The sequence below is a fragment of the Salmo salar genome, chromosome 03 (assembly GCF_965601325.2).
Source record: "Salmo salar chromosome 03, fSalSal1, whole genome shotgun sequence".
Lineage (NCBI taxonomy): Eukaryota > Metazoa > Chordata > Actinopteri > Salmoniformes > Salmonidae > Salmo > Salmo salar.
Window position 1 is genome coordinate 95,737,434 of NC_138293.1, and position 15,183 is coordinate 95,752,616.

At 43.6% G+C, this 15,183-nt stretch overlaps 1 protein-coding gene across 1 annotated transcript in view; it reads left to right on the forward strand.

Annotated features, from left to right (window-relative positions):
• LOC123741747 (NLR family CARD domain-containing protein 3) overlaps positions 1-5,967 on the forward strand; it is a 30,202-nt gene extending 24,235 nt beyond the window's left edge. Inside the window, exon 11 of the mRNA XM_082972909.1 lies at positions 269-5,967. Coding sequence (XP_082829035.1) covers positions 269-825 — 557 coding nt within the window. The 3' untranslated portion in view covers positions 826-5,967. The remainder of the gene's footprint in view (positions 1-268) is intronic.
• Positions 5,968-15,183: the final 9,216 nt, after the last annotated feature.

Below are 15,183 nucleotides of genomic sequence, written 5' to 3' on the forward strand. Positions count from 1 at the left end.
TGTGTAGGTGTGTGGCATGTTTGTGTTACATTAGAAATGTGTGTGTGTGTTCATGCATGCATACAGGTGTGTGTGTGTAATTATTGTGTATAAGTGTGTTTTATATTACCATACAGTATAACATATTCATTCAACAAGTCTCAAGTTACCTTAACTTCTCCTTTTGATACCTAGAAACATCTACATTAAATTAATTAGTGAAAAGTGAGTTAGCATTCTAATGTGAATGATGATGATTTCTAATATTGTGTCTGGTTTCATCCATCAGATGCCTGTGATCTCACACTGGACCCAAACACAGTAAACAGACTCCTCTCTCTGTCTGAGGAGAACAGAAAGGTGACATGTAGGAGACAGGAGCAGCGGTATCCTGTTCACCCAGAGAGATTTGAGGACTGTGAACAGGTGCTGTGTAGAGAGGGTCTGACTGGGCGCTGTTACTGGGAGGTAGAGAGGAGTGGGGGAGGGGCTGTTATGGGAGTGACATATAAAGGAATCAGCAGGAGAGGAGGGGGTATTGACTGTGGGATTGGATACAATGACAAGTCCTGGAGTCTGGTCTGCTCTGACAACAGTTACATGGCCTGTCACAATAATAATCACACGACCATAGCCGTCCCCTCCTCCAGCTCCCACAGAGTAGGAGTGTATCTGGACTTGCCAGCCGGCACTCTGTCCTTCTACAGAGTCTCCTCTGACACACTAACCCACCTGATCACATTCACCTCCACATTCACAGAGCCCCTCTATCCAGGGTTTAGGGTTTATGATGTTAACTCCTCAGTGTCCCTGTGTCAGGTGGTCACTGTGTCAAACACAATATGATGTTTCACTCTAATCATGTGTTTTATGTTTGATCACAATATGACATTTAAATACATGGAGTAACACAAACACACCAGTTTGGACCAGTTTATTCTGTCAATATTAACCATGGTAACTCTGTGTCCGTATCTTTCTGTGATCCTGCGCCCTGTGAGAACACATTCACTGTACACACACACAGGACACACACATGCAACGGACGCACACACACACGCACTGGACACACATACACTGGACAAACACACACACTGGACACACACACGCACTGGACACACACTGGACACACACACACTCATACATAAATGGCGCCGGAGAAGAAGGCAGATGTTTCATGTGCCCCCAACCGATTGTGTTTTTTTGTTAGTTAATTTGCATTGTTTGTAACTTATTTTTTTACTTACTCTGTACATAATGTTTCCGCTACTGTCTCTCATGACCGAAAATAACTTCTGGACATCAGGACTGGGATTACTCACCACGGACTGGCAGAATTATTTTTTCCTTTAATGAGTCTGACGAGCCCAACGCGAACGATATACTGCTTTCTCAGGAACAGGCCCAGATCCCCGTGATTTACGTGAAGAGGAAGCGGAGAAAAAGGGGCCGGAGGGCGGGCTGCCTTCGGAGAATTCATAGGAGATCGAATAAACCCCCACTTCCCTACATTCTGCTGTAGACCACACTATCTACCTAGAGAGTTGTTTGCCATAAGCAAACAAGAAAACGCTCACCCAGAGGCGGCGCTCCAAGTAACCGGGGACTTTAATACAGGGAAACTTAAATCTGTTTGACCAAATTTCTATCAGCATGTTAAATGTGCAACCAGGGGGCAAAAAAAACCACTTTTACTCCACACACAGAGACGCAAACAAAGCTCTGCCTCATCCTCCATTTGGCAAATATGACTATAATTCTATCCTCCTGATTCCTGATTACAAGCAAAAATTAAAGCAGGAAGCACCAGTGACTAGATCAATAAAAAAATGGTCAGATGAAGCAGATGCTGAGCTACAGGACTGTTTTTCTAGCACCAGACTGGAATATGTTCCGGGATTGAGGAGTACACCACATCAGTCATTGGCTTCATCAATAAGTGCGTCGATGATGTCGTCCTCACAGCGACTGTACGTACATACCCCAACCAGAAGCCATGGATTACAGGCAACATCCGCACTGAGCTAAAGGCTAGAGCTGCCACTTTCAAGGAGCGGGACTCTAACCCGGAAGCTTATAAGAAATCCCGCTATGCCCTCCGACAAACCATCAAACAGGCTAAGCGTCAATACAGGACTAAGATTGAATCATACTACACCGGCTCTGACGCTCGTCGGATATGGCAGGGCTTGCAAACCATTACAGACTACAAAGAAAGCACAGCCGAGAGCTTCCCAGTGACACGAGCCTACCAGACGAGCTAAACTACTTCTATGCTCGCTTCGAAGCAAAGAACACTGAAACATGCATGAGAGAACCAGCTGTTCTGGACAACTGTGTTATCACGCTCTCCACAGCTGATGTGAGTAAGACCTTTAAACAGGTCAACATTCACAAGGCTGCAGAGCCAGAAGGATTACCAGGATGTCTACTGCGAGCGTGCGCTGATCAACTGAAAAGTGTTTTCACTGACATTTTCAACCTCTCCCTGTCCGAGTCTGTAATACCAACTTGTTTTAAGCAGACCACCATAGTGCCTGTGCCCAAGAACGCTAAGGTAACCTGCATAAATGACTACTGACCCGTAGCACCCACGTCTGTAGCCATGAAGTGCTTTGAAAGGCTGGTCATGGCTCACATCAACACCAATATCCCAGAAACCCTAGACCCACTCCCATTTGCATACCGCCCCAACAGATCCGCAGATAATACAATCTCTATTGCACTCCACACTGCCCTTTCCCAACTGGACAAAAGGAACACCTATGTGAGAATGCTATTCATTGACTACAGCTCAGCGTTCAACACCATAGTGCCCTCAAAGCTCATCACTAAGCTAAGGACCCTGGGACTAAACACCTCCCTCTGCAACTGGATCCTGGACTCCCTGACGGACTGTCACCAGGTGGAAAGGGTAGATAACAACACATCTGCCATGCTGATCGTCAACACAGGGGCCCCTCAGGGGTGCATGCTCAGTCCCCTCCTGTACTCCCTGTTCACTCATGACTGCACGGCCAGGCACGACTCCAACACCATCATTACGTTTGCCGGTGACAAATCAGTGGTTGGCCTGATCACCAACAACGACAAGACAGCCTATAGGGAGGAGGTCAATGACCGGGGCGTGTGGTGCCATGACAACAACCTCTCCCTCCACGTGATCAAGACAAAGGAGATGATTGTGAACTACAGGAAAAAGAGGACCAAGCACGCCCCCATTCTCATCGACAGGGCTGCAGTGGAGCAGGTTGAGAGCTTCAAGATCCTTGGTGTCCACATCAACAAACTAACATGGTCCAAGCACACCAAGACAGTCGTGAAGAGGGCACGTCAAAACCTAATCCCCCTCAGGAGACTGAAAGGATATGGGTCCTCATATCCTCAAAAGGTTCTACAGCTGCACCATCGAGAGCATCACAACTGGTTGCATCACTGTCTGGTATGCAACTGCTCGGCCTCTGACCGCAAGGCACTACAGAGGGTAGTGCGAACAGCCCAGTACATCACTTTGGCCAAGCTTCCTGCCATCCAGGACCTCTATACCAAGTGGTGTCAGAGGAAGGCCCTAGAAATTGTCAAAGACTCCAGCCACCCTAGTCATAGACTGTTCTCTCTGCTACCACACGGTAAGCGGTACCGGAGCGCCAAGTCTAGTTCCAAGAGGCTTCTAAACAGCTTCTACCCCCAAGCCATAAGACTCCTGAACACCTAATCAAATGGCTACCCAGACTATTTGCATTGCCCCTTCCCACCACCTCTCCCCCTCTTTTACACCGCTGCTACTCTCTGTTGTTATCATCTGTGCATAGCCACTTCATGTAATATGTGCCTTCATGTACAACTAACCGGTAACCTGCAAATTGACTCTATTGGTACCCCCCTGTATATAGTCTCGCTATTGTTATTTTACTGCTGCTCGTTAATTACTTGTTACTTTTATTTATTATTCTTATCTGTATTTTTTAACTCCATTGTTGGTTAGGGGCTCGTAAGTAAGCATTTCACTGTAAAGTCTACACCTGTTGTATTCGGCGCATGTGACTAATTCAATTTGATTTGACACACACACACACTGGACACACACACACACACATAAACACTGGACACACACACACACACACATAAACACTGGGGACACACACACACACACACACACACACACATAAACACTGGACACACACACACAAACACTGGACACACATACACTGGACACACACACACACACACACACTGGACACACACTTGACCGCCACACACACACAATGGATACACATACACACTCTGTAAATGAACATTTTAATTGTATTTGTCCTGAACTCTACATCCTGTTGTCGTGTCTTTGGCTATGCCGGATTAAGTGATATGACATGCTAACTTATAAAATGATTTCTCTGTAATTAATATTACCTGATTAAGCTAATCATGTAAATGTAATTAACTAGAAAGTTGGGGCACCACGGAAGAACGTTTATAGAGCTATTATCTTCCGAATAAACTCTTAAAATACTTAGTAATATTTTACCTCGATAGCAGTCAATATTAACCCTTGTCTTATTTTCAGTCTCATAATGAAAGTTGTAAATTCTTGGCTATCTTCACGAACCCTGGCTAACAAGTTGAATCAGCAATACAAAATTGGGTTTAATTATTTATTTACTAAATACCTAACTAATCACACAGAATTACAAATACATAGAATACAATGATGTCATACAGAAAGCGTCCTGGTGGACGGAACCTGTATGAAAGCTGGTTACACAAAGGAAAGGGGGTTGGGCTTGAATGAAAGAGCGGGAAGATTTAGGAACACAGAAACAGCAGCTATGCTATCGTAAATACATTATCTTATGCATTCTAAATTACCGCCCATTTGGAAAAGGAAAATGCAATAAATATTTACTCTGAGCTGCGCTTCGGTAGATTGGTCGTAGATGCTGGCCGGGTTGGCCAACAGATCTTCCTGTACTCGGAAGAATGTCTCTGGTGGTCAATTGGATACGTGGTGGTATCTTCGTCTGGTTGTTAGACTGGATCCGTCGTCCGTCCTTTCCTAGCCCACGTAAGCAGCGGCCGCTGCTAACTCAACGGCTAGGAAGTAGCACTTCTGTAGTGAATAAGCTCAAAGTTCATACCAGTTCATACCAGAGCTCACGCCGAGGTTGGCTTAGTTCTGTACTTGACATGTGTGTCCTTCTAACGTAGAGGCTGCAGGCCTCCCGTACTGGAACTACCTGGTTATCTTTTCGTCAAAGGATTATATAGTGGAGAGGGGGAGGGAGGAGTTTCATCGTTTATAACCCCTGTCTCCTCACAGGGTTGGGTTACTGATCGAGCAGGGCACTTTCCTTATGAAAACCCAAATCTCTCATTCGGAAGCTAAAATTACATTTCATCTCCTAACAAACATTTTCAATATCAAACATTTCAATTGCATAACAATTCCATGTGACTCTGATAACTAGAGGGTGTATACTTTCTCAGATACAGTTTATGTCGTCCTGTCATCAGTCATAATGTCTCAGATGACAACCAAACTGACATACATACTCATTACGTTCCCAAGCATATTTCCAACTGGTTTTATTAACAAAATATGTGGTTCCTTTCCACATTTGTTTGATGTTCCCAGACTCTCTATATTTAACAGGACTGCAGTCCTTCAGTAGGGTCAGTAAGAGAGGGGAAGGGGGAAAGGTATTTATGGGGGGGGTCATAAACCTTACCCACAGGCCAACGTCATGACACCACATAACTGAGCATGTGACTAACCTTGTGAAACTGTCCAATTATAATCTCCTGTTCTTCTGAGTATAAATCAGTTTGCTCCTGTGTCCTTGTGTAGATAAAAAGGGAACTGAGAGTTCCGCCCAAGAACAGGAAGTAGAAAGATATGTGCTTATCAACCAATGCTTCTGAATTCAGACTGTCTACACTGCTTTGTATTCTCTCTGAGCTCCGAAATAAAGAATCTTGGTTTGACTTGGACTCCAGGAGATCCTCATTTTTATATATCCACAACACACACACTGGACACACACTGGACACACACACAGTCATAGGGGTCGTTGAATGGAGACCAAGGCGCAGCGTGTATAGTGCTCATTCTTTAACTTTAATGAATACACTTACAACAACAAACGACCGAGAACAGTCCCGTCAGGTACACAAGACTAAACGGAAACAACAACCCATAAAACCCCATGAAAAACAGGCTGCCTAAGTATGGCTTCCAATCAGAGACAATGATAGACAGCTGCCTCTGATTGGAAACCATACCTGGCCACAACGTAGAAAATGACAACATAGAATGAAACTCTAGACAACCCACATAGAAAACAGAAAACGCAAAACACATAGACAAAACACCCCCCTGTCACGCCCTGACCAATCTACTAGGGAAAAATGACCTCATACCAGGGTCAGGACGTGACACACATTGAATACACACACACACACACACACACACACACACACACACACACACACACACACACACACACACACACACACACACACACACACACACACACACACACACACACCTTGGACACACACTGGACACACATACACTGAGCACACACACACACACACTGGACACACACACACTGGACACACACACAAAGGACACACACACTAGACACACACAAAAGAAAAACGCAGACCACGTGTATAGCGTCATATGGGTGAGTGATTTGCTGATGTCAACGTTGTGAACAGAGTGCCCCATGGTGGGGGTGAGGTTATGGTATGGGCAGGCATAAGATATGGACAACAAACACAAGTGCATTTTACATGTGACAATTTGAATCCACTGAGATCCCATTGTTGTGCCATTAATCCGCAGCCATCACGTCATGTTTCATAGTGATAATGCACGGCCACATGTCACAAGGATCTGTACGCAATTCCTGGAAGCTGAAATAAAAAACAGTTCTTCCATGGCCTGCATACTCAACAGACATGTCACCCATTGAGCACATTTGGGATGCTCTGGATAGACGTGTACGACAGCATGTTCCAATTCCCGCCAATATCCAGAAACTTTGTACAGCCATTGAAGAAGAGTAGGACAATATTCCACAGGCCACAATCAGCAGCCTGATCAACTCTATGTGAAGGAGATGTGTAGCGCTGCATGAGGCAAATGGTGGTCACACCAGATGCTGACTGGTTTTCTGATCCACACTCCTACTTTTTTATAAGGTATCTGTGACCAACAGATGCATGTCTGTATTCCCAGTCATGTGAAATCCATAGATTAGGGTCTAATTAATTTATTTCAATTGACTGATTTTCTTATATGAACTGTAACTCAGTAAAATCTTTGAAATTGTTGCCCTTTGCATTTATATTTTAGTTCAGTATAATAAATAAATGCAGTTTTAAATGTTTTATGTTTATGATGTTAGTAACACTAAGTCGTTCCATCCTTTCACTAAATGTTTGTGCTGCAGAGCATCATGGGGGTTGGTATGTGTTGAGATGATCACATTCCATATAAATGGTTGAACTGATTCCTGTCTCCCGTCTCATCATTATTGAATTGTTATACAGATGTGGTTATGAAACCCACCAGACATAAGAAAAGATTGGTGATGAGTAAGTCTGAATCTACAGGAACTATTTTTCTGGAAGAAGTCGTTTTTACAACTGTTGAAACTGTTATTTTCTGTGGTACAGTCTAGGCTAATGTTAGCACAGTGTGTTGCTAGCAGAGGCAAGTCCATAGTTGAGCTATCTAAGAAAGAGAGTTAACATCGTCATGGACAGCAGAAAAGACTCGAGACAGACGTTGGAGCGGTAAACAACGTGATTAAAAAGGGAAGAGCATTTATTCAACTGTGAAGACGAACCTTTAAATTAAAACTGCTAAATGAGCGAACTTAGGAGGAAACGTCAATGAGTGAAGTGAATGAAGATCACCTGACTGAGGAAAATATTGCTGTGGTTGAGGACAATATTCAGGAGAGTGACAATCAGGAGCTTATTGAGAAATGGAAAATGATCGTAATTGTTGGAACCATTGAACAGTTTGTTGAAAGTATTGAGCAGTGGAGCGAGGACATAATTGTGCCTACATGTTTTAGTGTAATGGGGCCAAAGACATGTAATTTACTAGGCAGCCTGCTACAGCCAGACAGAACAGGTAATAAGAAGTATGGGGATATTGTGGAGATACTTATTAAAGGACATTTTTCACCAGAACCACTAGTTAATACTGAAAGGTTCAGGTTCCACAGGAGACATCAGGAAGAGGGAGAATCAGTACCAATGTTTGCTGCCACATTAAATAAACTAACAGAACACTGTGAGTTTAATGGTGTTGTAAATGACATCATTAGAGACAGACTAGTATGTGGGCTACGGAGTGAAACTACACAAGAGACTGTTGACTGAAAGTCATCTGACCTTGGTGAAGGACATTGAAATCAGTGTGTCCATGGAACTAGCTGCTAAAGAGGCTCACCAGTTGAGTTCATCAGGAATTTAGTGGGTTCATCTAACAATCCTAATCACCAGCTGATACATTGTAATCTCATACACAGGGTTCATCTTCCACCTAGAAAACATCATTTAATGAAAATCATAACCTCTCCTCTGTGTGATTTATGTAATCAAGGTGTCTTTGGCTACTTTATACATATGCATATGTAGCCAAACAACAACTGACAGCTCTGCAACTGAAACCATTAAATAACTACTGTAGTGGGTTGTTTACCCAACAGATTGACCGTTCATCATAATTTTAGTGCAAATGTGCACCTTACTGATTTTATTATTATAATTGTATTTACCTGCAATAACAGGGTCACATAATATAATTGTACATATGTTACCAGCGTTGTGTCTCTAGCTGTATAATCATTCCTGCTGCTATTTGTTCTTGTCTGTGTTCCTTTAAAATAAATAAAAAGTTGATCACAAAAAAAGGAAAAGTGCACAGAGTTTCGACTGAAAATCAGAGACCGGGAAATCAAGTCACATGCTTCCACTGTGGCAAGGTGGGACGTCAGGCTTCTTTCTATATGCTGGTGTAAGCACATGGATTGTCCAGCCTGTGGTAAAAAGGGACATTAGGTTTCTACATGCTGATGTAAGGACATGGATTGTCCAGCCTGTGGTAAAAAGGGCCACATCGAACAAGCCTCCAGAAACAAAAAGAGAACGGGAAAAAAGTAAAAACTGAAAACAAGAAACAGACATTCCAACAAAAGAAAAATAGACATGTTCACACTGTTGAGTAAGAGAACACTGAGGTGAGTGACTCATCAGACCAGGAAGTAAGGATGAAAGTCCTGACTTTTTCCTGTCTCCCGCTCGCTAGAGGGACAGCCGGTGTGTTTGGAGATTAACACAGAGACAGCTGTATCTCTGGTGTCAGACAGGACACTGAATCACCTTCCACTTCAACCACCACCTCGTGTTAAAGACTTACACAGGTGAATCTGTCACTGTGAGAGGCATCACTGAGGTCACAGTTCAGGTAAACAGACATACTGAAAAGCTGCCACTGTATGTTGTGAAAGGAGACAATGCATCACTACTGGGATGTTCATAGTTAGAGAAAATCACACTGGACAGGCCATCAGTGCAGACAATGACACATGGAGACACAGACCTACCTGCCATCTTAAAGAAACAGACCTATTTAATGGACAGCAGGGTAGTATGAACGACATTACAGGGAAGCTTAGCGTTAAGTTAGACAGCAAACCAAAGTTTCTGAAAGCAGGACCTGTACCTCATGCCATCAGACCAAAAGTGGAGGCTGACTTGGAGGCTTTAGTCAAGAACAAAGTCCTGGAGCCGGTCAGCATGAGTGAATGCATGAGCAACACCCATCTACCAGTCCTTAACACTAGAACCACCTGGTCTTTCAGCCTACCAGAACACCCATCTACCAGTCCTTAACACTAGAACCAACTGGCCTTTCATACTCCCATCACTTCATGTACAATTTAGACAATTGATAGGACTAATATTGTCACTCATCAGATTATTGTAAATTTAATCTGGTCTATTGGCTAACTGTTATTATGTGTGAAATTAGTATCGGTATAGTTTAGGTGTTGTTTGATGGGCCGGCTGTGCAGGCTGACTGACAACGTTTGTTTCCCGATCATCAACTTGGACAGAGTCAAGGATATGTTTTGCATTATTCTAAAAGCCTACTGCAACTCATAGCATGTTTATTTTTCCTTACAATACATGTGATTAGTAATAGAGTTATAGTAAATAAAACAGTCCCATAATTGCTTATTTGTACAAAGTAAAACATAAAATAATTTTATCAACCAGAAAGACGCGCTGTCAAATTATTAATGAGCACCAACACTGATATAGGAAAGTGTGCACAACCTGTAGTACTCCACCACTACAGTTGGAGAACAGCTATGACTCGTTGTTGGGGGACGGAGAGACACTAAGCCACTCCACCACTACAGTTGGAGAACAGCTATGACTCGTTGTTGGGGGAAGGAGAGACACTAAGCTACTCCACCACTACAGTTGGAGAACAGCTATGACTCGTTGTTGGGGGACGGAGAGACACTAAGCCTCTCCACCACTACAGTTGGAGAACAGCTATGACTCGTTGTTGGGGGACGGAGAGACACTAAGCCTCTCCACCACTACAGTTGGAGAACAGCTATGACTCGTTGTTGGGGGAGGAGAGAACAGGACACTAAGCCACTCCACCACTACAGTTGGAGAATAGCTATGACTCATTGTTGGGGGCAGAGAACAGGACACTAAGCTACTCCAGCTATGACTCATTGTTCGAGGGTGGAGAGAACAGGACACTAAGCCACTACACCACTACAGATGCTATGGCTCGTTGTTGGGGGGCGGAGAGAACAGGACACTATGCCACTACACCACTACAGTTGCTATGGCTCGTTGTTGGGAGGCGGAGAGAACAGGACACTATGCCACTACACCACTACAGTTGCTATGGCTCGTTGTTGGGGGGTGGAGAGAACAGGACACTAAGCCCCTCTACATAACACCTGGATGGACAATACCACGTTTATTAGAATTGTATTTAGTGGGGTTTTATTGTAGGGTTTCCAGGCGATTATCATGGCAACATGGTGTTCTAAGGGCTGTATTCTCACCTTGGTCTTCTGGGATGGTTCACTGACAAGGCCATCATGGAACAAGATGTTCAGCTGTAGAGACACAACAACACAGTAATTCATTATGTCTGGTCCTCCATCATGTTGTTCAGCTGTAGAGACACAACAACACAGTAATTCAGTATGTCTGGTCCTCCATCATGTTGTTCAGCTGTAGAGACACAACAACACAGTAATTCAGTATGTCTGGTCCTCCATCATGTTGTTCAGCTGTAGAGACACAACAACACAGTAATTCAGTATGTCTGGTCCTCCATCATGGAACGAGTTGTTCAGCTGTAGAGACACAACAACACAGTAATTCAGTATGTCTGGTCCTCCATCATGGAACGAGATGTTCAGCTGGAGAGACACAACAACACAGTAATTCAGTATGTCTGGTCCTCCATCATCTTGTTCAGCTGTAGAGACACAACAACACAGTAATTCAGTATGTCTGGTCCTCCATCATGTTGTTCAGCTGTAGAGACACAACAACACAGTAATTCAGTATGTCTGGTCCTCCATCATGTTGTTCAGCTGTAGAGACACAACAACACAGTAATTCAGTATGTCTGGTCCTCCATCATGGAACGAGATGTTCAGCTGTAGAGACACAACAACACAGTAATTCAGTATGTCTGGTCCTCCATCATGGAACGAGATGTTCAGCTGTAGAGACACAACAACACAGTAATTCAGTATGTCTGGTCCTCCATCATGTTGTTCAGCTGTAGAGACACAACAACACAGTAATTCAGTATGTCTGGTCCTCCATCATGTTGTTCAGCTGTAGAGACACAACAACACAGTAATTCAGTATGTCTGGTCCTCCATCATGTTGTTCAGCTGTAGAGACACAACAACACAGTAATTCAGTATGTCTGGTCCTCCATCATGTTGTTCAGCTGTAGAGACACAACAACACAGTAATTCAGTATGTCTGGTCCTCCATCATGTTGTTCAGCTGTAGAGACACAACAACACAGTAATTCAGTATGTCTGGTCCTCCATCATGGAAAGAGATGTTCAGCTGTAGAGACACAACAACACAGTAATTCAGTACGTCTGGTCCTCCATCATGTTGTTCAGCTGTAGAGACACAACAACACAGTAATTCAGTATGTCTGGTCCTCCATCATGTTGTTCAGCTGTAGAGACACAACAACACAGTAATTCAGTACGTCTGGTCCTCCATCATGTTGTTCAGCTGTAGAGACACAACAACACAGTAATTCAGTATGTCTGGTCCTCCATCATGTTGTTCAGCTGTAGAGACACAACAACACAGTAATTCAGTATGTCTGGTCCTCCATCATGTTGTTCAGCTGTAGAGACACAACAACACAGTAATTCAGTATGTCTGGTCGTTCTGAAATACAATACTGTACTGTCCTCTCTCCAGTTTAGTTTATAGAATATCCTGCTCTGTCCTCTCTCCAGTTTAGTTTATAGAATATCCTGCTCTGTCCTCTCTCCAGTTTAGTTTATAGAATATCCTGCTGTCCTCTCTCCAGTTTAGTTTATAGAATATCCTGCTCTGTCCTCTCTCCAGTTTAGTTTATAGAATATCTTGCTCTGTCCTCTCTCCAGTTTAGTTTCTAGAATATCCTGCTCGGTTCTCTCTCCAGTTTAGTTTATAGAATATCCTGCTCTGTCTTCTCTCCAGTTTAGTTTCTAGAATATCCTGCTCTGTCCTCTCTCCAGTTTAGTTTATAGAATATCCTGCTCGGTCCTCTCTCCAGTTTAGTTTTTAGAATATCCTGCTCTGTCCTCTCTCCAGTTTAGTTCATAGAATATCCTGCTCGGTCCTCTCTCCAGTTTAGAGTTTCTAGAATATCCTGCTCTGTCCTCTCTCCAGTTTAGTTCATAGAATTTCCTGCTCTGGCAGGTTACCTTCGCTTCCTTGGACACAGGGACTATGGTGGTCTGTTTGAAACATGTTGGTATTACAGACTCAATCAGGGACATGTTGAAAATGTCAGTGAAGACACCTGCCAGTTGGTCAGCCCATGCCCGGAGCACTGTGGCGGATGAATCAGAATTAGTTGGGTAACATAGATAATTAAGATGTTTTATTAGCATAATATGCTTATGTGAGACACTTGTCATTAGAATGTATCCTTGGGACTCTGGTGTCTTTTAGTTGCACTTTTCCCTTAGCTGGGGCTCTGTCACTTGGGGCCCAGAGAAGGGAGAGGTCAGACTTGTCTTTGACATATCTCTGTTGCTATGCATAATATCAGACAGGGAGGAGGAAAAAAGGGAACATTGTCTTCATATGTGAATGTGTCTTTACCTATTCTTAAACCATGTGAAGAGATGGCGTAATTAATGGGGAACCAATTATTTGTCTCCACAATGTCTGTGCGCAGGTCACTCCCCTCAGTGAGCTTGTCCAGGAGTGGGATCAAGAGGGGGTTTACTTGAGATGGGAGTATCTAGAGTTGACAATTGATATATGCCATTGGATGAGATGGTGTTTTTGTACTATGAAGTACCAGGAACGAGATTAGAACCTCGTCATTAGGGACCAAACTGAACGATAATTTGTAGCTAATGTTATCTGGCTAAGGGATACTCCTTTCTCAAGTATAAGGTCCCTTTGTGAACAGTTCCTAAGATCTGCTGTTTGTCATGTACATTGAGAGGGGTGGATCTTGGGTATAAAAGCTCTTTGTACTTATGTGTAGTCACTTTTTTTTCAATGGCTCATTAGAGATAGCACTTCATTGAAAGTCAAGTACTTTTGTAAAAGTATCTTAATTATTAAAGATGTAGTTTTAAGTATAACTCTGACTGGTGTGTGAAGTTTGTAACTCTCCTCATTTGGTAATGCAGAAATTAGCCACCACAGCACACATCCTGGTAATCCGTCTGGCCCCGCAGCCTTGTGTATATTGACCTGTTTAAAGGTCTTACTCACGTTGGCTACGGAGAGTGTGATCACACAGTCATCCAGAACAGCTGATGCTCTCATGCATGCCTCAGTGTTGCTTGCCTCGAAGCGAGCATAGAAGTGATTTAGCTCATCTTGTAGGCTCGTGTCACTGGGCAGCTCGTGGCTGTGCTTCCCTTTGTGGTCTGTAATAGTTTGCAAGCCCTGCCATATAAGACGAGCGTCGGAGCCGGTGTAGTATAATTCAATCTTAGCCCTGTATTGTCGCTTTGCCTGTTTGGTGGTTCGTCGCAGGGCATAGCAGGATTTCTTTTAAGCTTCCGAGTTAGAGTCCCGCACCTTGAAAGCGGCAGCTCTACCCTTTAGCTCAGTGCCAATGTTGCCTGTAATCCATGGCTTCTGGTTGGGGTATGTACATACAGTACCTGTGGGGATGACGTCCTCGATGCACTTATTGATAAAGCCAGTGACTGATGTGGTGTACTCCTCAATGCCATCGGATAAATCCCGGAACATGTTCCAGTCTGTGATAGCAAAACAGTCCTGTAGTTTAGCATCTGCTTCATCTGACCACTTTTTTATAGACTGAGTCACTGGTGCTTCCTGCTTTAATTTTAGCTTGTAAGCAGGAATTAGGAAGATAGATTTGTGGTCGGATTTACCAAATGGAGGGCGTGGGAGAGCTTTGTATGCGTGTCTGTGTATGGAGTACATGTGATCTAAAAAAAAAATCCCTCTTGTTGCACATTTAACATGTTGATAGAAATTTGGTACAACTGATTTAAGTTTCCCTGCATTAAAGTCTCCGGCCACTAGGAGCGCCGCCTCTGGGTGAGTGGTTTCCTGTTTGCTTATTTCCTTATACAGCTGACTGAGTGCGGTCTTGACTGAGTGCCAGCATCTGTCTGTGGTGGTAAATAAACAGCCACGAAAGTATAGTTGAGAACTCTTTGGCAAGTAGTGTGGCCTGCAATTTATCACAATATACTCTACTTCAGGCGAGCAAAATCTAGAGACTTCCTTAGATTTCGTGCTCCAGCTGTTGTTTACAAATATGCACAGACCGCCCCCCCTCGTCTTACCGGAGTGTGCTGTTCTATCTTGCCGGTGCAGATTATATCCCGCTAACTGAATATCCATGTCTCATTCAGCCACGATTCCATGAAACATAGGATATTACAGTTT